Source organism: Camelus ferus, chromosome 7, assembly GCF_009834535.1.
Source record: "Camelus ferus isolate YT-003-E chromosome 7, BCGSAC_Cfer_1.0, whole genome shotgun sequence".
Taxonomy (NCBI): Eukaryota; Metazoa; Chordata; class Mammalia; order Artiodactyla; family Camelidae; genus Camelus; species Camelus ferus.
In genome coordinates, this window is record NC_045702.1 from 71,738,514 (window position 1) to 71,764,050 (window position 25,537).

The 25,537-nt window shown below is 35.1% G+C and overlaps 1 protein-coding gene across 2 annotated transcripts in view; it reads left to right on the top strand.

The window, feature by feature from the left end:
* The window catches only part of GNAT3 (G protein subunit alpha transducin 3), a 50,487-nt gene extending 34,211 nt beyond the window's left edge, over window positions 1-16,276 (top strand). For both annotated transcript variants that reach the window (XM_006187027.2, XM_032484128.1), the window contains 3 exons: window positions 7,633-7,762; window positions 7,954-8,107; window positions 9,794-16,276. In XM_006187027.2, coding sequence (XP_006187089.1) covers window positions 7,633-7,762; window positions 7,954-8,107; window positions 9,794-9,984 — 475 coding nt within the window. In that variant the 3' untranslated portion in view covers window positions 9,985-16,276. The remainder of the gene's footprint in view (window positions 1-7,632; window positions 7,763-7,953; window positions 8,108-9,793) is intronic.
* Window positions 16,277-25,537: the final 9,261 nt, after the last annotated feature.

Consider the following 25,537-nt stretch of genomic DNA (forward strand, 5'->3'; position numbering starts at 1 on the left):
CTGGAAGGGTTAAGTTTCCGAACCAAACTGTATCTCCTCATGACGCCTTGAGCATCCTATCTGTTGACCATCCCAGATTATACTTGTCACTGCTATTCCCAGCAGATTGTGGGTAAGCATATGACAGGCTCTCAGAGGCAGGGGTGGGTGCTGCCTGATTTTTGGCCCTTGATGTTTTCCTGGGTATAAACACCTTGACAATAGCCAGTTTCAGCCCACCCGCATGATGTCACTAAATGGAGAGTTGGGAAGAAATACAAACAGCTCTTTCTAGCCATGCCGATGTGAGCCGGTACCATTACACACTTACAAATATCACACTCCTTTTCTCTAAACTGTTTAAACTTACCAATATATGAAATCACCTTCTTTGTCTTCTTTCTTTGTTTCGGTGTCTGTCTCGTATGCTCTGAGCTCCAGGAAGGCAGGGGCCACGTCTGCTTACAGCTCTATCTCTCGTGATGATCACAGTGTCTGCAAAGAACAGGCATCCAGTCAATTCTTGCTGGATGAATAAATGTCCCATGCCAAGCACTCTATGAACATTATCTTTGTACTCTCACTGGAGTATGATGGATGGCCATTGCTATCCTCATGCAGGATAAAGAGTCAAGAAATGGATACTAAAACAAGGTGAAGGGTTTTCCCAAGATCATACAGAGAAGGGCAAGAAACTTGATTAGAAGTGCATTATCTTTCTAAATTCAAAAATCACACTTCTTCCGCTGCTTGCCACAGATGGGCTGTAAGGTCAATGGGGTGGTAACCCTTCTTTTTCTGTAGAGTAAGTGCTTCTTCCAATGTTGCTGGTCATTCATAATTCCCTTCAGAGAGAAGAAGGGAGGCGGAGGATGACAGCCACCTGGGGAGGTGGCTTTCAGTTGTCAGGGCTCTGTGGTGCTTCACAGGTCTGTACTTCTGAAACTAGGGGACGTGACAAATGCCCATGAACACACAAAACCTCAAAAAACCATGTTCATGTTCTGAAACATCTATTTTACTCAGTACTAAATAATATCATTACTCATACATTTTTAAAATTGTATTTTGAATAGAACATATTTGCATTAGAACACTAAGACTCTCATGGGCACATCACCATTTTCCTGTCCTTTTGTAAATCTGTACTGAATTCTGTGAAGCATTTTAAGTTATTTAAGTGATCTATTCTACTTTCATAAATTGCTGGATTTTTTGAAGGAATGAGAAAGGTCCTGCTAATTATCTATCATGGTATCGAAAATGTAAGACGTTTGTGAACTGGATTGTGAAGCTCAGTTAGGCCTTACTTGGACGTAACATGTTCTATACTATGCAATTGCTACCTCTTTCGCATCTGCTAAAACAGGTTTTGAGCTCTTTTGTTCCCTTAATAGGTTTTGCTTCCTCTCTGCCTCAAGAGGGTGTGTTATTAGACATTGTGAGAAAGAAAATGCAGGGAATTTCTCTCAAAAGTATTTAAACAACGAAATTTTGAAAATACTTAAATTTTACTATAAAACATAAAAAAACAACAATTTATACTTTTTTCTTAAGGAACTATGTTAAATCATTTAAATACATTTTTAAGTTCAGTCACAGCAATTGAGATATATTAATCCAGTTAATAAATTCTCCCAGTTAAATCACTTTTTTTTTGAAGTACTAAAAAGGATTCTCCAAAAGTACGCAGGCTTTTGTAGTGTAAAATTCTTTAGTATTTCAAAATATGAACTATAAAAATAATGTACCTTCCAACTTCATTTCAGTAAGTGCCCAGGTACTCACATTAGCACTTAACGTGTATTCACATAGTATAAATCATCCTAAGACTATTTAAAATGAAAGACTTAATTTACATATTAATTTAGAGAACTGCAGAATTTTAAACAGTAGCATCAAAATGAAAAACTTCTCTACGTCAATGTACTGTATCATCCTCATGTATCATCTAATTTAATGGAAATTACCTGAGAGTTCTTATCAAACCAGAACTCCAACTGTCAAACGGGAAAATTAATTATCTTTACAGATGTTCAAGTACTATGCAAAAGGAAAATGCAATGCAAATATGATCCCTTTTATTTTTGTAAAATAATTCCTCAGAGCAAAGAGCTTACAGATTTATAGGGATTTATCAAACAATTACAGAGAAGTCATTTCTTCCTAATTGCTCCACGATTAGAAAACAGAATTGAAAAGACATGAAACTATATGGAAGCAAAGGAAAAGAGGTCAGCAACTATTACAGCAGAGAGCTGCAGAGTTTGTAAATGTAACATAACTATTTTCAACCGTGTTGGAGCGAATCTCTGTTATGCAATCAATTGTAACTGTTTTGAATTTGAAGTTTAATCATGTGCACTGTGTTTTCTGTGGAGGCATGAATCACGTGAGGAGTGAGTCTGATTGTCTATCCAGCAGCTCCATTCCCTCAGCTTTGTTATTCTCTACTAGATCTCACAGAGCAATCACTTAGGTAGGTTCATGCTTAAGCTATATAAGATGATGTCTAATTTATTCTCGTGATAGAATTTACTTTAATAACTTTAAGAATTATATTATTCAATAATTAGAAAATTATCGAGTGGGCATTTTAAGTTACACACACACGTACGTAGTAGAAAATATATAACGGTATTAACAATTATAGGTAGTTTAGAGAGCCAGGATCCCTTATGGATGTCAACCCTTGTAATTTTGTTTTTTAATCACAAGCACTTAAGAGATTCAGAATGACCTCTGGGCATATCCCTTCTATCTGCAAGTATCTGCCCTAATCTATTTTCAGAACCCGGCACCAGGCAAAGACTTAAGCCATCCTGCTATGGCTGTATAGTGGGGACGCAGAACCACCTGTTGGCCCTAACATATGTACCTATCTTAAGACTTTATGTCTAGACTTATTGTGGTGATCAATTCACAATGTATATAAATGCCAAATCACTGTGTTGTACACCTGAAACTACTGTGATTTTGTATGTCAACTATACTTCAATAAGAAAATAAAAAGTTACACCAATTCTGATACAGTCAAGTATCTTGAATAAATCCCATTTAACAGAGTAGCTTCAAATAAATTTCTACTCACATTAGGTCTTATTTACTGAGGTCAAATACATAGAAGTTATCAGAAATTATTTTTCCAAGAAAGTCACAAGCTTATAGGATGAGCAAAGACATCTCTCCCAAATACATTCAGTGCAGTAGCATTATTAATTTCTAGCTATCCTAGACTATACAGTGACTTTCCAAGCACTATAAAAGACTCATTATTTCATAATAATCTATTCTGATATAAAATGTGAATAATCTTTTGTGGGCAAATATTTAGCCAACTGTTTAATATCAACACATAAAACTCAATAGTGTTTCCAACTGTTTAAAATGGGCCATAAAACTCAACTGTTTAGTCAACTGCTTAATATAAAGCCATAAACCTCTGATGGCTGGCCCTGTATTAATGCCACGGGCAGTTTAACGAATAGCTGATGTTCAGTTGTCACTTAAAAACTTGGTCTGTCAATTTTTAGTTACATCACACATTGCAGGCATTTAAACCCTTTTACTTTTAACATTTAAGAATCCTTACTTAAATATCACACTTAAGGAAACATGTATTACATACATACATACATACATACAACAAAAAACCTTTCCAAAATGAGTACTGCAAGTTTCATTTAATATCATTAAGGTCCTGGATACTGTAACTAATTAGGGAACTAAGGATATTCAAGCTACATCACATGTCCATTCACCTCATTAATTGTCCCTATAGGCTTGACCAATCCAGATATTCAATCAGCAAGTTAACAGGTTTTTCTTTGATTTCTATTACTGTTTTTCCCAGAATGGTTATGATGGCGTGTGTGTGCGCGCGTGCGCGTGTGTGTGTGTGTTTATTTCTTCCATGCTTCACTTGAGAATCTCCAAATTGTTTCAATAGGTTGTAATACCTTACACCTCTAAAATAAACCCCAAATCTAAATTGAGAGGAAGAGCTAAACGTGAAGAGAGATGCATAAAAAATAAATTACTACAACAGCAGCGAAACAAAATGTAACTTTTCTTAGAGCTAACATAGTATCCAGGATAATCAATATAAAAGCAAAGCTCCAGTTATTGGTCTGATTTGCTAATGAGCAGATAGCATTAGAGAAATGTTCAATGTTCCCTGGACCTATGTCTCTAATGTCAATGTGCACAGAAAAAAAAATAATACTGCTTATCAAATGAGCTATAAAATAAGATTACTAGCACGCAATCTAAGATAGACTTTCAGAAGCCATTTTATCAGCATGAATAAAAAGCCCTAAGCCTGAATAATCTTTGTCCTCCCTTCCTGGGGAGAAAGCTAAGCCTATGAAACATGTTTAGTGGAGGCTTCAAGATATGTTAAGAGAACAGTGTGCTAAGGGTTATATTACTAGTTATATCTCTTACTAGTTGTGTGTATATTTGACTGAAGAGAATAGCCACCTCTCACACATAGGTTTTGATATCGATAGCGGACTACAAAGAAGCTGAATTATCAAAGATAGGAGATAGCCAGATTATCCATTAAAAGAATGGAACCAAACCTTTGGGAAGGGGAGAGTTAAAATTTTGCCCAGTGATCTGTTTGACAACATGGAGATCTACTGTCTGACACAGGGAAAGAAGTCTCCACAACACAGATAATTCCAATCTACTTGGTGAGAGTTTGAGAGCTAACAGCAGACACTGTATACTAGGTAGGGACCTCTAGTATAAGTAGGTAGACTCATATTTAATGACCTTCACAAAAAAGCTTAACAACTTTCACAGCATAACTATCATACACAAAGAAATTGTCATGGCACCTGGTACACATAGCAGCTTGAACAAATATTGAATTAATAAGCCTTGGGCAAGTTGCTTAAAGGGCTCGTCTGAAAAACAGGAATAATTACTGTACCTATCTTGTAAGTTCATGGGGAAGTTTAAATAACTGTCGAAAAATTTAAAAGTATGAATGCTTATTTATTACCCTTGCTTCCATAACAATGTTCACTGAATTTTAAAAATTTAATTTCTTGGCTGATTTTTACAAAATGGAACATTAAAGTCAAAACTCTGTCCTTTTTCTCCATTTATATTACAAGTCTAAAATTGCCGAGGGTTTGGTAATTAGTAGCACTTTTAATAGTCTTTATTGACACTGAATTTAAATTTTCAAACCATATTATTAGTGAACTCCTAAACGCTGCCTTCAATATTATGAGCAACGTCTCTTTCAATCTATTAAATGGCGTGAACTTGCATTCATGTGTGTGTGTGTGTGTGTGTATATATATATATGTATATATATATGAATTTTAGTTCTATATATTTGTCCTTTACTTGGTTAATACATGAAATGTAAAGTACTAGAGAAGTACAATATATTGTACTTTTGACTATTTTTAATAAGTCAGCTGATAGTTGATTGACATTTAATACATCAATATAGTTATTACCTTTGAAATCTGTGTACAAGTTGGATGGTTCCTGGTTCATATTATTTTGGATTAAACTACTATGAAATCCCCATAACTTTTTCTCCTCTAGTCTCTTCCTTATCAAATCTGTCTTCTGGACTCAGGTCAAAGTGACAAAACGTAATAATAAGCAAACAAACAAATGTTTACTCACTACCCCAAAGTCTCCTATAGACCAGCACAGATACAATATACAATCTAATCTTCTCAGGAAATAATAAAAGACCCAGGAAATCTCCTTCTGGCCTGACACCGCAGACTCACTCCTGCTTGCTCAAATCTGCTCTTGCTTTTCTCCTTGTTGCGTCTACCTGGAACATTCTTTTTACACAACTATCATCTTCTGTGGTTTCTGATCACACAATTTCAAATTACAACCCACCCCAAACACTTATTATCATATACTGACATCCTAAGTATATTCTCACACTCACACACACACAACCACCACCACCAGATTAGAAGATTCTCAAGATTGAATCACTGGTACCTGGAATATAATAAATGCTCAATAAGTAACTGAATATATGGAACAATTATCAGGCTATATATCTCAGTGTTTTCACCTTAATCTTCATGTTTCCAAAAATATAATTACTTATCTACCCCAAGCGTATCATATCCTCTCATTCCTTGATGACTTGTACAGGCACTATATGCAAAAATCCTATGTGGGAGATGACAGTCATTAAATGTGTGAGAAAATAAACCACTTAATTGTTGGTTGTGACAGTTACTACAAAGGAAATAAAGAGAGTGATGCAATAGAAAGTAAATGGGCAATGGACAGTTAACAATGTCCACGGACGCCCAAGGAGGCTATGATGTTGTGAAGGCGATATTGACATTAAGACCCAAAAGTCGAGAAGGAAGCAGGCTTATGTAATAAAGGAATTGTGTCACATGGAAAGGAGATGGACTATGTAAAAGCCGAGACAGCAAAAAGTCAGGTTTTTATTAAGGAGCTGAATGGATAGCCTTGTGATTGGATGGCTTTAAAAAGAATGGTATGAACTAAGCTCAGAAAGGTAGGAATGGAGCACAACAGCTAGAGCCTTAGACGTCATCAAAACAAGTTTGTGCTTGATGCTAAGGGACAAAGAAACCTTCGGAATGTTGTAAGCAGGAAAGTGGTGGAATAAGATTTACATGAAGACAAAATTCTGGTAAATTGACAATATTTCAATTTAAAAAAAAGGCAAAATTCTGAGTGCTATGAGAGTCAATTTTAGAGCTGCAAGAGTAGAAACAGGGAGGCAGGTTAGGACACTCTTGTAGTGGCCCTGGTGACGAATGTTCATAACTCATACAAGAAGAGAGAAGTTAGAAAGAAGTGGATAAATTAGAAACTGCATTTTGCACGTGTACTATATGGAAGAGAAGGGAAAGGGAGGTATTACGAATAATCCCTACTTTCTTTATTGAGTTGCTCTGTCCACATTGGTGCCTTTTACCAAAATACAAAAACAGAGGGAGGGTCAAATTTTTAAACACATCCTCTGAGTAAGTTTCATAATCCCTCTGGCTGACTTAAATCTTCCTCTGGGCTCACTTTTTACCTTATATATTAGAATATTTATTACCTTACATTATAATAATGTATTTGTTCTTCTCTCTACAAGACAGCAAGCTCTTTGAAGATCATGACTGTATCTTTTCATCTTTTTGTCCGTAGGCCTGGCACAGTGTCTAGTCATGGAATACAAATGATAATTGTTTAAATGAATGAATGAATGAATGTAGGAAGAGCTAAGAAAACAGGCAAGAATACAGGACCGGAACTATGGTAGCTTCCAATCTTGTGGGCTCTGTTAATTTAAGAGTATGAATAGACGTTGATCAAAATCCCTAAGGCCAAGAGGTCTTACTAAAACTCTAAGTGGCTGTAAATTTTCCAGTTGCTCAAAGTCCAGTATATGAATTATTTTACTTTAGTCTGCATAAGTACCAAAAACTAAAGAAAATGTCTCTTTATCTGTAGTTCTTGAGCTTCAAGTTGGCCAAATAAATATATTTTCTCATCAATAAAAATCAAAAGACAACCTTTTAAAGATAGGAGAGCATTCATTTATCACTCCAAATGTTTACCTTAATGTAAATTTTGGAGGATCCTGGTAAGATTCATTATTCTATCACTTTTGGTTTTTTAAAGAATGTTTGATGTAGGTGGACAGAGATCTGAGAGAAAGAAATGGATCCACTGCTTTGAAGGAGTCACATGCATTATATTTTGTGCCGCACTCAGTGCCTATGACATGGTCCTGGTGGAAGATGAAGAGGTGGTAAGTCTCAGAGGAAAACAAGGTCAAGGTAAAAAATAAGCATTTGTGCTTTGCAATATTACTACTCCATTTCCCCACTCAATTACGGCCTTCCAAAGGGACATAGTATTTCTAGATCCTTGTTCATAATGCCCAACATTAATATCCTACAGATAACAATTCTACACATTTTCATCTTTTGTACCTAACAGAACAGAATGCATGAAAGCCTTCACCTGTTCAACAGTATCTGCAATCACAAGTACTTTGCAACCACCTCCATTGTCCTGTTTCTCAATAAAAAAGATCTCTTTCAAGAAAAAGTAACCAAAGTGCATCTCAGTATCTGCTTTCCAGAGTACACTGGTAAGATTCTTTTTTTAAAAAAATTCCATCATAGTTAATTCTTGTATAGAGATATAATCTTCTGTCTGGATATTGAAGTATAACGCTATGAGGCTGAGGCTTATGATACTTTTTGGAGTCATGTGTCTGATCCAAACTTGAAAGAATCTTACAAGATAAAGAGGAAACCCTCTCTATACTATACAAAGCTATAATGAGTAAATGAGAGGTAAATGATACTGCAAACTCTACTATCTTAAACATTGTGATAGGGGTGAAAATTTTATTCCAAATCGGCATTTTATATCTCCTAATAAAAACTTTTAATACTGTATTAGATCTCAGTGGCTCTTCAAAATCTGAATTCAGTTTCCAGAGGGATAGCTTGAATGAATTTGAGGATAGTGACCTCCCTTTTTCCAATTTTCCTACATCCTGGAGCTTTAGTACTGATCCTGTTAATCAATGTCAGGCTCTCTAGAAGAGTTATGTTTCTTTTGGAGAACTTTTTACATTATTAGTTATATGCTCTTGTTGATGAAATTGTGTAAGATGGAAATATTTGATTTAAACACAAATACAAACTCAATTTCACCACTTAGATTTGTGGGTATCCCAAATGTGCTGTCCTATTCTGTAAAAATAGCTATTTGTGCTAATCCATAATGAGTACTTATATTTTTCTTCATATCTGTAAGTAATTATATGTTTACACCTCAGCTGGGAAAAAATTATGTTTACACATTTATCATGTGCTTAAATATAATCACAATTGTGTAATGATGTTACAAATTAAATATAGAGTCATAATTAAGGGGTATATGTTTTCTTCTAAGTAACAGTCTATTTCTTAGAACAATTTTTTGTTTACAGAAAATAGTTTCTATATATTCTCTGTCAGGTCAGCTCCCACAGTTTCCCCTATTATTAACATTTTGCATTGGTGTGGTACATTTGTTAAAACTGATGAACAGATATTGATACATTATTAACTGAAGTCCATAGTTTAGGTTACGGTTAACTCTTTGTGTTGTACAGTTCGATGGGTGATGCTAAATGCATGTGGTGTTCCCACCATTACTGTATTATACAGAGTAGTCTCACTGCCCTAAAATTCCGTGCTCCACCTATTCCTGCCTCTTCCCTTCCCTCCAACCCCTGGCAACCACTAATCTGTTTACTATTTCTGTGATTTTGTCCTTCCAAGACTGTCATATAGCTGGAATCATACAGTAGTATGTGCCTGCCACTTTTTGGCTTTCATTCACATTATTTTTCTTCTCCCTTCTGGCTATCCCTCAAGGTCCAGCTCAAATACCACCTCATTATGTACTCCACTCATCTATAATTTCTACTCTTCTTTCAGTTCATATTAACACACACCCACACCCCCACGTACACATATACATGCATAGTCTTTGACAAATACATAGGCTTTATGACTCACTTTGTTGGATAAATACATTACTATTTCTACTGTATCATGGGCTTTTTGATGCAGAGGTTACATTTTAGCCACCTGAAGCCCCCAGGGGGTAAGTAGATGCTGTGTAAATCCCCGATAATTGTTTATTATCATTTTGGTTTTTCAATACCGAGTACATCAAATAGCACACAAAGTAAAATCCTAAAACTTATAGATATTATTTATAATTTTATGTTTTTTAAAATGCAATTCACATTTACTTCTTTATTTTTTTAAACAAGGGCCAAATACATTTGAAGATGCAGGGAATTACATCAAGAACCAGTTTCTAGACCTGAATTTAAAAAAAGAAGATAAGGAAATTTATTCCCACATGACCTGTGCTACAGATACTCAAAATGTCAAGTTTGTGTTTGATGCAGTTACAGACATAATAATCAAAGAGAATCTGAAAGACTGTGGGCTTTTCTGATCTATCCTTTTTTCTCTGCACTTGCTCACGTACACTTTTCAAGATATAAAAAGGTGCCGTGTGATGTGTCTAGTTTTAAGAGATATTAACTTATGTAGAAATATAACTAGTGTTATAAGGCAAAAACTTTTCCACACAAAAACTTTAATGTATTGTCACCTATATGTGGATAAATTTCTATTTCTCTGGGACATTGAGGATGGGGGTTCCTTGATGCCTTTGGGTCTGAAAGCTGATGTGTTTTGGTAATTCTCTAACAATACATTTCAGTGACGCTGAATTTGCTTGGAAGTCAATTCTGCATTGTGGCCTACTTGTAATGATAGGGCAAAGGAAGAAAAGCAAAGTTCTCCATGTTATTTCCACTGGCCAGATTCTGAGAGGCATTCATCTCTGCTGATAATATAATCGTGCCTGTACTGTAGAAACTATTCAAAGATGATATATGTGGGGTATTCTGTCGGTCAATTACTCTTATTCAGCTAGCTGCAAATGAGGTTTTCACTATACATACATATACCTGTTGGTGGAAAATTATACATGCAAGAGAAATGCATGCAATTTTATTACTTTTCCCTAGAAAAAAAACCACTGATGCGGAATTTACCTTTAGAATTGAGGATTTCAATAATACATTCTTTGCACCAATCTCACTGAAAACAGGAAATCATCTATGGTCAAGGATAGAGTGTAAGGCTGTTCAAGTGGAACAATAGTCCTCAATGGAGTACCCATTTCCCACATTTTATTCCAGAGCAGCGTGGAACATGATCACAATTGATGGATGGAGACAATAATTCTAAACCTCAAGAGAAGAAGTAATTCAATGTCTTAGCACTAGTATGTTTTGGTTTTGTGAATAAGAGGTAGGAAGTAAGAGTGAGTAATTAGGAGTTTTTTTATAAGAAAGATTGACCTTCTTGTCAGTAGTGTATGGTCCTTTCTAAAAGTTCCATGGTATGCAAATGGTCAAAGCTGACTTTTTAAAAGCTAATCTGGTGCCTTACAAACAAAACTGTATTATTTATGAACAGAAGAGATTTTTTTTTTTCAAAGTGAGCACCATTTACACCATACACTTTAAAGCATGTCTGATATTGTTTACCCTCTACCCTTGTAGAAGGTGATGTACAGGTCAGAATAGTAGGTCAGTGTAAAAGATTTATAACTATTCTGAAAAGAGAGCTAATTAGATTTTCATAACTAGATGAGATAAAGGGAATATAAATTAAGCAATCTGCCAATCTGTAGCCCAGGTGGATGTAGGTAGCCCTGTCTCAGTGTCACTACTTCATTGTTTTATAATGCATTTCCATTCTAAACATGTAAGAATGATCATTATTCAATAAGTAACCTTGACTTGAGTGTTTCCGGTTTCATTTTCAAAAACACAAAGGAGTTATAAACAAACACAATCAAATAAAAATGTTACAGTAAGAAAAATTAATTTGAAATCCGTTTTCAAAATATGTTAAGGAGTCAGAATAGTAAGGACAAAAAAAAAAAGAAAGAGAAAATATTTAGTTCAGGCATTCAATGAAATTTTCTGCTAAGGACCATAATTTACATGACAACAAGCCAACATTTTGCTGGGAGCTATTCAATGCTTTGAGATTTTAAATTAACATTACAAATGCTATCATTTCATCCAATGCTTTGTCTTTTTATTCTTCCACTCTAACCTACTTTTCTCCATCAGTGTGAAGAGAATGTTCTAGAAATAAATTAATTTATTTTGAAATATTACTATTACTATAATTTTGATTTTGACTCTGACTTGACTTTAGGGTTTCTCTATTAGATAACGTAGAAAGGGTGGGATCAGAAATAGCTTATCTTTTAAAAATACACAACTCATCTCAATCTGTGCAAAAAATTGACAGGCATCGATATTTATTTATGAAATTTTGTTCTATGAGAACTGTAAAAAATACATTAAATGGCCAAACTAAAATTAGAGGTGAGTTTGGATTACTTAAAAAAAAAAAAACTGTCAAATTTTTTCCAATGCTATAATTGCAATTTTAAAAACTTTTCTTCACAATCAAAAATAGTTGCTGTGCTACACAATAAATTTTAATTAAGAAAAAATTTTAGTAGAGAAAATAAATGTTTCTATTATGTCTTTAATGATTATGTTCCTCAAAATTGAGTCTATTTCTGATTTTACTTTTATACTTTATTAATTAAAAAAAAAGGTTGGAGTGATATACAGCATTTGGGACTAATTAAAGAAAGCAACAAAATGGAAAATACAGGAAGCTATATTTCAGCTGGAAGAAACTCACACTGACACCAGAAATGTTAAATTTGGTTAGAGTTGAAACATGCATTTCAATTAAAAATTCAAGCTTTTAATTGTACAGATCGTGTTGCTGCTTTTATAGTATCTCAAGGAAGCAGTCTTTGTCATTCAAAGCTCAAATGTGGTTATACTGTTATTTTTCCTTTTCTGTTATTTGAGATTTCTCTTCCTGACTCAGAGTGTTCTGCAGTCCTGCTTGCCTTAGATTTTTAACACTCCCAACTCATTCATTTCTAAGGTTTGTCCAGTAGTAGACACAGTGTACCACCTCAGAGATCTGGTACAGGCTTACATCTAATGGGATCACTAACAACTTAGTCCTTGCAGATTTTTTCCAGAAGCACGAACTGATCAAAGGATAAGTCTTCACATCTTGGGACTAGCGAGTAGAGAGTTAAATGAAGAAGAGTATTAACTGGGTAATATCATTGTGTCAAAGTACAAAAGTTGGCAACTCTACAAAGGAGCTCTATGGAAAGATCATTTCGAATTCTGTGAAATCTACAACATACATTATAGAGATCCAATATCCTACTGATTCAAAATTTATAAACAAGTAATAGTTTTCACGTATATCACACAAATGGGCAAACTACCTTTTCAGGCCATGGTCCTGTCCTTATACAAATTTTCATACTTGATCCATTGTCCTCTTGAAACACAAAATGTATTTTCAAATACTTGCAGAGTCACTCAGGCTTGACTTAATCAAGTGCTATGTACACAAGGAAAAACTAAATCTTCTGTGTTGATTTATGTGCTTTTACTGTGTCACACCACTTCAGAATCAGAGGTAGCTGACCACCTGTATCTACTAAAAATAAGTATTTGTAAAAACTATAGGAGAAATTATGAATCCTCTAACTTAGAATAACTTAAAAAATATGAGACAACCCTCTGCCTGGGATGAAGGAATTCACTAGAGAACGTAACCAGCTAAGGCCCTCTTTCCATTTTTCCTTTTATACATTTTTATACACTCACCTCTAGCCACTTGGGGGCACACTTACATCATGTGTTCTATCCAAATGCTCAAACATAATACATTTAGATTATTAATAACTTTAATGACACAGGTAATAAAATCGTATTAAGAATTATAGTTCATTTTGTGCTTCCAGCTCTGTGGTACATGAAAATGTTCTCATAGTCATTATACGCACTATTTTAGTCAAATTTGTGAGTAACACAGCTGTTGAAACAGTTCCAAATTTGTTTGGTGTTATTCATTTAGTCTCTTCAATGCTTTTATTTTTTACCATTTTCAAACTGATGTTTAAATCTAAGTGATCATTCATTTTGTAAACAGTGCTTTTCCATTAATCTGTATTGTGTCTTAAATCTTGATTAGCTTATGGTGAAAGGGAGAATCGTTTGCATGTCTAACAATTACATTTTGTGAATATTTATCAATTGGCAACTGATTAATATCTTTTTAGCAAATCAAAGTAAAATTTCATTCTGCTTTAATATTAGCCATTCCAGTATTCTGATTATTTCACTGTCTCCATAACCACTATCCCACCAAATCAAGAGGAAAATGAATGCTCTGTGACATTTTGCTATTACCAGCACTGCTGCTGCCAACAGATACTTAATTAGTAATAGTACAATTGTTATTTTAAGCCACACTTGTCACAGGGGTTAAGAAATAAATGCAGTCACTTGAAAGAAAAAGGAAAGTAAAAAGACCTTAATTTACTTCACAGGGACAGTAATGGCCCTCTAATTATTACACCTTTCAGATAAAGAATAATATATGAAACACACAAGTACAGTGATTATTTTATTTGAAAGACATTCTACTTTCTAAATTGGTCAGATTCAAACAAAACCTAGCGTATATATGATAGAAAAGTATGTTTTCCAATGCATATTGCTGTCAATTTTTTTCTGAATAAGAAAACTGGTCAAATATTAAATGCCATTGTAATATCAAAACCAACAGAAAGTGTTTCTGCCTTCACATATTAAAAGCCTTACATTGGAGAAAATATTATGATTGTACTTAAGGTTAGCATAAGAAAATTTAGCATAAAAGTACCCATGCAGAAAGGCAAAGAAAAAGATGATCTACCCTATGATTATCTTATCCGGTTAAAATCCAAATATTTCATTACATTTTAAAAATGGTGATGTACAAATGTACATTTATATGTAGCACAAGTTAGGTGAGATCATTTACCAGCAAAAGAAACAATTTTATCTGCCTTAGAGTCAAGTTATTCATCATAGTGAGTCCACACATGTTTAGTCTCTACTATATTCAAGAAACTGTGTCACTTTTTATTCTTATATGTGACGTGCTCTGCAATTATACCTGTAACAGGGCAGCATAATCATCTCTACCTTTTGAATCAAAAGGTAGAACATTTTATTAAAAATATATAAACCATATATATCACATCCAAAACAGACACAAATGCATACTTTTTTCCATAATTCTGTTCTTTGGTAAATATACAAGTACTGCTTCATAATCTAAAGCAGTCACCACACTGTTTTGCTACAAAACAGAAGTGGAAATACCTAAGCTGGACCACCATACATGGACAGTTTCGTTAAATTCGAGAGATTCCAACAGCAAATTACTCATGAGGTATTTCATCGTGAATCTGTGACAAAAAGCTCTCCTGAACTACATTTTCCCCCAAGAACAGGTGACATGGTCACTGCAGAGAACTCTGGGCTGTGCTTGAGAACTCACATTGAAATCTCAGTTCTATCACCAACCATCCCCTCTGTGGGACAACATGCAAGTGTTAATTTTTTCCAGGTGGCTACTACTTTTCTTATCTATAGATGAACAGAGTAGATTAAACAATCACCAGAAACCAATACAGCCTGAGCTTCGGAGTCAGCACTGTCTTTGAACATTGATATTAGACTAAGCTTGTCTTAACTGCTTTATTAAAAGAAAATTAAAAAATAGGAAGAGGAATGATATATAAAGGACTTTTAATGAACACTTAAAATGTGACTAATGAAACTGGTGACTTCATTTCTTTTCAGTTTTAAATTGAGGGCTTAGAAGTGTTATTTATTCCTGGGAAGAACATCTAGCACCCAGCACTGCCCCTAGTAAAGACTTCACAAGGGCATCACTCATTCCTCACCTAGAGTGATCATCCTTTGCCAGCCAAGAGGAAAAATGCATTGATTCATGTAAAAAAATTATTAAAGACTAACGTGACAACTTGTATGTAAAGTTACCAAACACTTAATTTTATACTTAAAATGGATGAATATATAAATTATTTCTCAAATCAGAGTAGTAATGATAAAGATGATTTTTAAAAGGAATAATATGCTACTCATCCTTCCCCATAGTATTTCATGTATGTAGTGGCTTAGTAAGTATTTAATAAATTAATAAGCAATGCAGTCATATTTCCTATAATGACCTTTCCACCTGAAACAGAAATGTTCCAAACTCCAGTACCCCTGTCTAGCTAGGTCCACCCACCCTGCACAGTTGGTGGCCTAAAAATAAATTAACTTTACTTTTTAAAAAGTCTAGAAAGCTGAGAGCGTTCTCATGCTAACGTATAGTTTCAGGATACGTCCCAGTGCTCAGGGCATATGGTTCTGTCCCTCACGTAGAAGGTCCTTTGCTCTTGCCGTTTCCTAGTCAGGACTGCCCCTCCCACACACACTCTGTGACTTAATGGCTCCTACTTATCTTCAAATTTTAAATCAGTGTTCACGTCTCGAGACAGGGGTTCCCAGATCTCATAGATAGAAGCTCACCTGCTTCATCCTTTACAGCTCTTTATTATAATCTTACTCTTTATGACTCATTGATGTTTACAATGAAATAATGTGATCAATGTGATTGTCTGGTTTATATTTGTTTCTCCACTTTACTGTTAGTTTCCTGAGGGTAGAGCCCTTCTGTGGGTTTTCCATAGTTGTATTTGAGGCGAAGGAGGAACTTAAAGAATATTAATGAATTAATGAACAAATAAACCAATGACTGTTTACCAAGTTCTGGAAAGCTGCTTTTCTTTTGGCTTTGAAAATGCCATACTTCCCTGATTTTTCTCCTGTCTCTCTCACTTCTTCTCAGACTCCTCTGATCATCCTGTAAATGTTAACACTACTGAAAATACGTGTCTAGAGCTTCTTCTCCTATCACTCTGCATGTTCTCTAGTAGAAATCCTAATTACTTTCATGACTTTATATTTCTCTAGGCAAGATCAGTCTCCTGATCCCTAGATGTATAGATTAACTGCCTCTGGAGACATATACATATAAATAAAACTCAACATTTTAAAAATTAAACTCATGACTTAACAAGTTTAACTAAATGTCATCTCACCAAATCTATCCCTCCTGCTGTGGTCTCTCAGTTGCTTAGTCCAGACCTTGAGTTTCACCCTTCTTTTCTCTCACCTGTTACCAACTCAAACTATTCAGTAAATTTTATTGTTCTGCACCCTAAGAATTTAATTATTTGGTTTTTCCATCATCACTGCCCCTTGTCTAGTTCCACTCTCCCTATTTCAGAGATTCCTGGAAGAGCTCCTTGAACTGTCCACCCTGCCTCCATTCCTGCCACTTTCAACCTATTTTCCAACCAACTGACAGGATAATTTGTCTGAAATGCAGAACAGTTACATTACATGACTTCAAATGCTTCCATGGTTCCCCAATGTCATAAAAGTCCGACTGCCTTAACGTTTAAATGTTGTCCCTGATCTTCCCTCCCTAGCTCGTGTTTTGCCATTCTTCAATCTAAATCCACAAGCAAAAGTGCTCCCTCCTACAACATTCTTCCCTCTCATCATGCACTGACTGATTAACTCAGCCTTTAGGTTTTCACTTTTTTCAGTAATTTTCTCCTCTCCTGCCAGGTCTTAGCTATCTGTTTGTCCATGTGCTCCCTGACCACCTTATACCTCCTTCTTTGTAAAGCTTATCACGATTATGAAGGTAAGTAAATCCATTCCAGCCCCTGTGAAGAGTATACAAAGCAGACAATCCACTTTAGGACAGGAATAGTTGTTTGTAAGCTCTGTTACTGTGTGTGTGTGTGTGTGTGTGTGTGTGTGTGTGTCTGTGTGTGTGTGTGTGTGTGTGTCTGTGTGTGTGTCTGTGTCTGAGTGTGTGTTTTAAAGTTCCCAACTCTAACTTAATGTTCATTGTGGAGTAGGGAGGAGTAATAAAAATGTCTAAAGAAAGTGATGTATCATGAGTAAAAAGATATCATTTGTTTCTACTCAATTGTTCTCAAAAAAAATCTTCAATGCATTCAACAAAATTTTCAATTGCTAAATTTTACATACTAATTTTATATCCCAAACAAGGTTACATAAATGTGTCAGTAATCTGTTTCTCCAAAGCCATTTACCACATCCTATTCTTATCAGTAGGAATAGAAAAGCTTCCAGAGAAGATGTCAAACTCATCACTATTCAAAAAGTCATAGCTAGCACTACCCAAAAGATATCTGAAAGAAACCAACACCACTCTTGCCTTTGCTGCCAGTTTGGCACCCCTGTAAACAGAAGGCACATCTAGTGTCTCAGAAGTTGTGAAATCTGATTGCCAATCCAGAGCAGACACAGAAGTCAAATGGATTTTTCTGAGATTTTGGATAATGAACAACAGTACATTACAAAGGCCTGCGGCAATTAGTCCATTGTGTAAGAAACATAAACCTTAAAACGTAAGCATTTCTTTTATCTCACTGCTTGTAAAGCTAGAATTACATCATAGAAAGCATTACCCTTAGAAGAGCAAAACACAATAAAAGAATTAAACTTTAGAATCTTTAAGCATTTTATTTCATAATGTCTAATGATATTTTTACAATCTTTTCTTTCGGCTTTGAAAATGCCATACTTCCCTAATTTAAGGGAAGCTTTAAGGGTACTGCTAATATTTTTTGATTTTTAAAAAAGCTTTCTTCAAGCCTTTTAAAAGCAACTTTTATCTTCTTAACAGGACAGACTCTGAACTGCCTCAGCACGTAACCACTGTACGAGCATAAATTATATTTTCCTCAGAGTATCAGTAACTTTTAAAGCAAGTTCCATCTGTACTATAAATAACCCCTATCTGGGACATTCCAAAAGATTACAAATCATGTACCTGATCAAAGTTCTATTCCAGAGCTTCAGAAAATGCTTACACTTCAAAACTTGAAATACCACCTGGGGAATCAATGAACTTTCATGTCTATAAATACAAGAAGATAACAGTGGAACTCTTATTTGCATGTTTCTACCATCTCAATATATTCTGCTTTTAGATTTATCAGCTTATAAAATACCTTTACATAAAAATATTTCCTTCACTAAGATGTTTAAGAATATATTTAGTTACTGGCAATAGACTTCAGTGGGAAATCAAGAAAGACTTATTCTTGATGTTTAATAATTATAATCTTTGGTATTCATTTAGGCATTTGGTAATTTCCATTAATCATGTATGTGTATATAATAGAACAGTCATAAAATGTTTAGATTTCTTCTAATAGCCTTCCTTAATTTTATAAGCCCAACAAATTCAAAAAATCTCATTTTTTTGTTGTTGTTGTAAACTATGGAGTCAAGTTGCTGAATAAAATTACCCTCATCATCTCACGTCTCATGAAGACCTAAAATAACTTTACTCAATGCAATTTTTAATGTGTCTTTTTAAACTAATAAAACCTGCCAGTTTCTTAGTCCTTCCTGAACTCACAAATTTAAGTCAACCAGTTGGGGGTTGTAAATTTTTCCTATACAGTTCATAGGACTTTTTCATGAAAAAAATTTAAAAGATTCAGTGAATTTCTACTGTTCACGAACTCAATCTATGCTCTCTCTCAGTTGTGTTTCAATTCCTAAAAGGTAACTAGCATCAGTTTCAATTTTTAAAGAGATTTGAAGAGGCAAATTTTCCCTCATGTATAATGACCAGACCACATTACAACCAGCCTGTAATTTATTAAATGCACACGATGAAAATGGTGATTGTATACAATGACTTTCTGATAATCATATAATACCGTACACAGTGTGTTGTGATATTTACCTCTGAAACAGTATTTTCAGTTTGAAAGTTTTTCTTTCTCAGTTAAATCAAGTCTGACTGCACGAGAGGCCTATCTTTAAACCCCATCTCAGCAGAGGCCCAGCAGATTTGTGCTTCTCTTCCCTTTGAGACCTACGACAACAAAATGCCCAGCTGAGCCCAGAGCATTTTCCAAATGTTCCAAACCCAGAAGGCTGGTGTATCAAACATCCACATACTGTGACATTAACCTCCAGCCATCAGCTGACTAAGGGCGTTAGAGCTGTATTAAAACCATGTTGAGGTTTTAAATCACTTTGTCAAGTAACCCACATAGTGCCGTATTTTATTACTATTCCAACAAGGAGTGGCGAGAAACAAGAACAGTATAGCTGAGTGTAAATTTTGAAAGAAAAATGTTCTGTTTAGATATGTAAGTTGTGTAAGCAGAATATGATAAAACTGTCATCTGGAACTCAAAGGGTATTTATTTTGATCATCTCTCTATAAGGAAGACTTCTTACTAAGTAGGGTTTTTCCAAACTAGTAGAGGATTTGCTCCTTTCAAATTTTGGTATCTTGAACCATAATGAATATTTCAACAGTATTATCAACTCTTCTGTCTTCTGAGGTGGAATATATTCAATGTATTTTATCCTTTTCTTAATGATCAGTAATCATGATGATGAACAACAACTACTATATTGTAATGCAGTGATACTCTGAGTTACAAGTTAGGCATGTGGGTTTCATCTTATTTATTGTCCTAGGGACTCATATATGTGAGGAGATAATATGAGTCACACGAGAAAAAGTTCTTGCCTTTAAAGACGAACATGCAAGGGAAACCTCCTCTTCAGTGTGGAGAGAATATAAACAGGAGAACAATGCCAAGTAAGGGTTCTCAGTCAAATATCTTGGCTGATATCTTGGCTTGGTCACTGATTAGTTATATAGTCTAGAGTAAGAGCCTTAACTCCTCAGTACCCACATCCACACAATGGGGTAAATAAAAACAGCTCCAGGTCAGAGTCCAGCAATAAATGAGCTCATATGTGCAGAGTGCTTAGAAGAGTGCCTGATAAATGTTATAGATGACTAGCTGTTTATATAGGGCGCAGAAAAGTTAAGAAGCCACTGTAATGTTGTATATAGACATATAAAGAGGGTTCATTGTGTAACAGAGCACCTGGTTGGGTACGTGGAAGGGATATGAGGAAGGTGGAGGTAAAAGAGGACAATATTTAAAAGTGGTATCCTCTAAAAGGTTAATGCATTGATTAAAAGGTTGGTGTTAATGGAAAAAACTAAATGCCCATCAACAGATGAATAGATAAAGAAGATGTGTTATATTTATACAATGGAGTATATTACTCAGCCATAAAAACTGAAATAATGCCATTTGCAGCAACATGGATGGATGTAGAGATTGTCATATTAAGTGAAATTGAGTCAGACAGAGAAAGACAAATATCACTTATTACGTGGAATCTAAAAAAAAAAGAAACAAATTTTATCTACAAGCCAGAAATAGACACATCTATATATATGCATGTATATGTATAACTGAATCACTCTGCTGTACACCTGAAACTAACATTGTCAATCAACTACAATAAAAATTAAAATTCTGTTAAAGGATTTTTCTACACATTACTGGTAGCATCTGACTTTAGCAACATTTCTTTCATCTTTAACTACAGTTACCCACCAACAGTGTAAATAAATGGTCCACAGATAGTTAAGATATGTACCTCAAGAAATATTTCAATGACTTTGAGATTCCTGCTTCTTCCCATACATCATAAAAAAGCACTAAATCATTAACTAAAGATACCTGTTCTTTGTGAGTGGCAGTCATTTTTCACCAAGGTGTAGGCTTCACTACATGTATTTCCTCACCAAAAATTTATCTTGCTCCTCTCCTATCTCTTCAGAGCAATTCCTCAGAGCTATCTGAGAGGCTCTTTCTCTGCCTATAGTCCTTGGTAAGATCCCTGAATAAGACTGAAACTCACAACTTTCATTGTGCATTTTTCTTTCAGTTGACAAAGGTTAAACATTTCTTTAAATCTGTGTATCTTCAAGGAGACACAGTATAAAACCTCCTTTTTGGAATCTCTGTTTTTGCAGCTAGTGCCAGGGAAATATTAGGTAATAAATAAACAGCAATGGCATTATTGCATGGACTTTATGATGTTGGGGACAAAAACCTTTTCTACTTACCTCCTGACTTTCAATTCTGTCCAACATAGGGTTATGTGGCCACAAACATTTCAATTAAACAAGGGTAATGTTGGTATTTCTTTAAACCAAACACATGGGAAACAGACTTCAGCACAGTAAAATGCAATTTTGATGACTGACAAAGTCCAGGTCGCAAGAGAGGGAGCAGTGTCCCGAGACTGGTGAGGCCACCTTGTGGATGATGGTTTTGTGCTAGGTGCCAGCTCTGCTTTTCTCCTAATGGAGCTCGGATACTATTTGGTGCAACAATTATATTTAAAAACAAAAAAAGCCCTGGATAAGGACAGGCCCTTAGAGTTCTCCAGGGACTTGACTTTCATCCTGACTTCCCAAAGTGAATGAAGTGAACTGAGCAGCCATCTTTAAATTACGAAATTTTAATACTGAAACACAAATATCCTACCCTAGCAGAAATCGTAAGTGCTCCAAAATTTGAACCATCAGAATGTCATCAATCTGATTTATTATCATTGTAAAATGCTGAATCAAAGACAAGATCCTCTCTCTTTCCCTAGGAAACCACTTGCTCCTTTGCATAATATCAACATGAGGTCATTCATCTGAATACAATTCTTCCTTGACACTAATTTTTCACTAACACTGTTGAAATAATCTTAACAAGGCTTTCTCAGCCTAGCTGTTTTCCAGATGATTTAACCCACATAGTTGAACTTAGAAAAATGTTAGCACTTAAGGTTGAGATCTCCCAAAAGACGACACAGTAAAATGTATGAGATATGATTGTAGATTAGGATCAATTACAGATTATGAGATACGACCACACCTTCAGCATCTAACGTTTAATGTATCTCTGACCTCAAGACACAAGCAACAATTTCTTTATCACACAGGAGGACAAACACATTTTGCCCTTAGCAAAAACTGGTCAGATGAAATCGAAAGTGCACTTAAGGATCAGGAAAAAAAAAGAAAAGAAAAGGTGAGTTTTGTGTATCTATTGTAAATAAACTTGATTTTTGACTATATCATTATTAACACATGAATGGAAGAATTCTGTTGCTTTGAAGAACACCTTTGAAAAGATTGGACTGCATACGGTCTTTTAAGGTACATCCAGGATTTTGGAAAACAAGTGACCAAAATGGACAGGCACGATAAAATTTCCAATCTGAAAAGATCGCCTTGGCTGTGCTATGGAAAAATGATGAGAGGAAAGAAGACAAGATTTGTACAGAGAAGTGGGCAGCTATTCAAAAGTTTCCACAAGGAGATATAACAACCTGAATGAGGACAATAGAGGTGGAGAATGAAAGGGCAGACAGACTTACAATGTATTCTGGAGGCCAAACCAACAAACCTCAGTGATTAATTCATCACTGTCAGATATGGTAGGATCTAGTGGACAGTCAGCAAGAGGAAATTTCAGGGGATGGTGGTTACTTAACTGACGTGCGGAATGGTAGAAGACCAGGTTTAAGGAACGAAGAGTGGACATATGATAATGGTTTCGAACATGATGAATTGGAGGTACCTTGGAGATCACCTTAGAGTTGAGTAGGTAATTAGAAATTCTGATTCAGAGATTAGAGAAGTATGAACTGGAGATAGACATTTGTGAATCATCAAGAAATAGACAGTACTAAAAATCATGGGTGCAAATTAGATCAAGGATATGGAGTAGGAAATAAAAAAAAGAGCTTGTGATACAGCCTTGAGGAATTGTTAACAGTTTTATGTCAAAGAGGAGGAGACTGCAAAGGACACTGAAAAGGAAAAGAAAATCAAAGTAGGATTCAGATCAGGGAGAATGCATGAACAGGACAAAATAGGAGAATTTTTCAAACCTGAAGAAGAGCTATCAGTAATCTTACATTATGTATCCACTTGATTTATGGACACTGGTGTCACTGATGACATTTTGGCAAAATGGTATGTCTGGAAGTCAGAAAGTCATGGGTCAGAGAATAAAACTGGCAAGGATAATGGTGACAATAAGTACTGACAATCTTTTGTTTTGTTTTGTTTTTAAGAAATCTGACTAAAAAGAGGAGAAGAGGGGGAGAGATAAGACAGTGCTGATTTCAAATCCAGTACTTTCCAACAGAAACATCATCTTTACTTTCTTACTCAGTGTTGGAATTTCCTTTCACATTTCTTTTCTATTAAAAACACCATGCATGTATCACTGAAGCTAGTCATCTGGTTCTAACACATACCCTCTACCAAGACTTCCCTGGTCCTATCCCATCCTGCAACACACGGAAACAGTCGCCAGTACTCCGCACTTCCCCTGCTACCTAAATGAGCATGTGACTTAGTTTCACAAGACTACCCAAGTTCTATTATTTAGCTTAAACATACTAATGTAACTTTTTAAAAACACAGTTTGCTCAACTAAAAGGGAATAATGACCCTTATGTCATGGATGTCCATGAAAGTTGAGTGAGAGTGAATCCAAACTGCTCATCACATTTCCTGATCACTGTAGATCTCAACGATCAGCAGTTGAATTAGAATGTGACCCATCTGCACTGGATGTTTTTTACCCAGTGTTAAAAAGAAGACAGCAGGATCAAAATGGAGTCGCTTATGTTCATTTCCACTTCACCCATCTGAGACAACTTTATTACAGTTTTGGCTCTCCCAGAAAGGGAATGTGAAACCAATCAATCATCAACTGCAAGGTCAGTACTAGTGAAGTAATCTACCTGGCCCACCCTTGCCGTCCCCTAAAGGAAGGCAATCTTTCAATAACCAACCTGCTTTCTTGCCTCCAGTAACTTCCTTGTTCCCACTCCCTTCCGCCTGTAACCGTCTTTCATTTTGTACTGCTCCTCAAGCTTTTTATCTGCTAGACTGAATACTGCCTGATTCATAAATAATTGAATAAAGCCAGTAAGATCTGTAAAACTTACTCAGTTGAATTTTGTTTAACACCAGTTTCCACTTGGTAACTCCACGCGAACATAAGAATCACATAAAATGCTCTTGAGAAAATTAACATTTAAATAGCATTCAGATTAGGTTGAATCAAGATTTATTTCACTGAACTTTATCATCATTATCAGCAATTAGTTTAAAATAGATACATAATGTGCTATTTCAATCCAAGCATTTTTTAAAAAACAAACCCACAAATTGAGGGTAGGTTAGTTCAAGTAACTTACAACAACATTCCCACTGTTATTTACTGGAAGATTAAAAGTTTGACTTAAATAACTTATCTTATAATTTTGTTTATAATCTTTTTAACTTAAAGAGAATTACTTTGTAAATCTACAGAGATGTGGAAAAAAATCAATGTTTATGATTTACTTTCACAACTTTCAATTTTAATATTAGGGATGGGCAAAAATATTCTACACATGGGAGTGGAGATATAATTTCCACTTACTCCCTTGAGCTTGTAAATTAAAAAGGAAACACCAGCATGTATACGGAGAAGTAGAAGAATGGCAGAAAAGAAAAAAATCTAAGTCAATTTACCAAAGGACGGTGGAAAATCATGAATTTATTTAAAATGCTTATATTCTCTTTTGTGTGAGTGATACGCATTTGAGATCTCAAACCTGAACTAGAAGCAGGTGATTGAACAAAATGACTAGAAGGAAGAGGACTATTTATACTCTCATTTATTTTTTGACATAAAGTTGGAAAATTTCTAAGGTGGAGGCAATGATTCCAGAAGAAAACTTTTGAGGCAGCAGTATAAAAGTAGGGGATTTTAATACACTATTGATTAATAGAACATGGCATTTCAAATTCATGTGAAAAATAAGGCAAGTATCCTTAATATTCATGTAACTGAGGTTGAAATATTTGCTTATTTTTAATAAAATTGCATTTCTTTTCCACTTTATTTTGAACATCAATGTACTGACCTAGACATTGTACCTATTCAATACATTATTTTATGTTTCAAAGTTAGCTCAGTGTAGTAGACAGAAATCTAGGAGGCCCCCAGGATTCCCACCCTCTGGTGTACACATCTTGTGTAATCTCCTCCCTTTAAGTGTGGGGAGGACTATGAACACGAT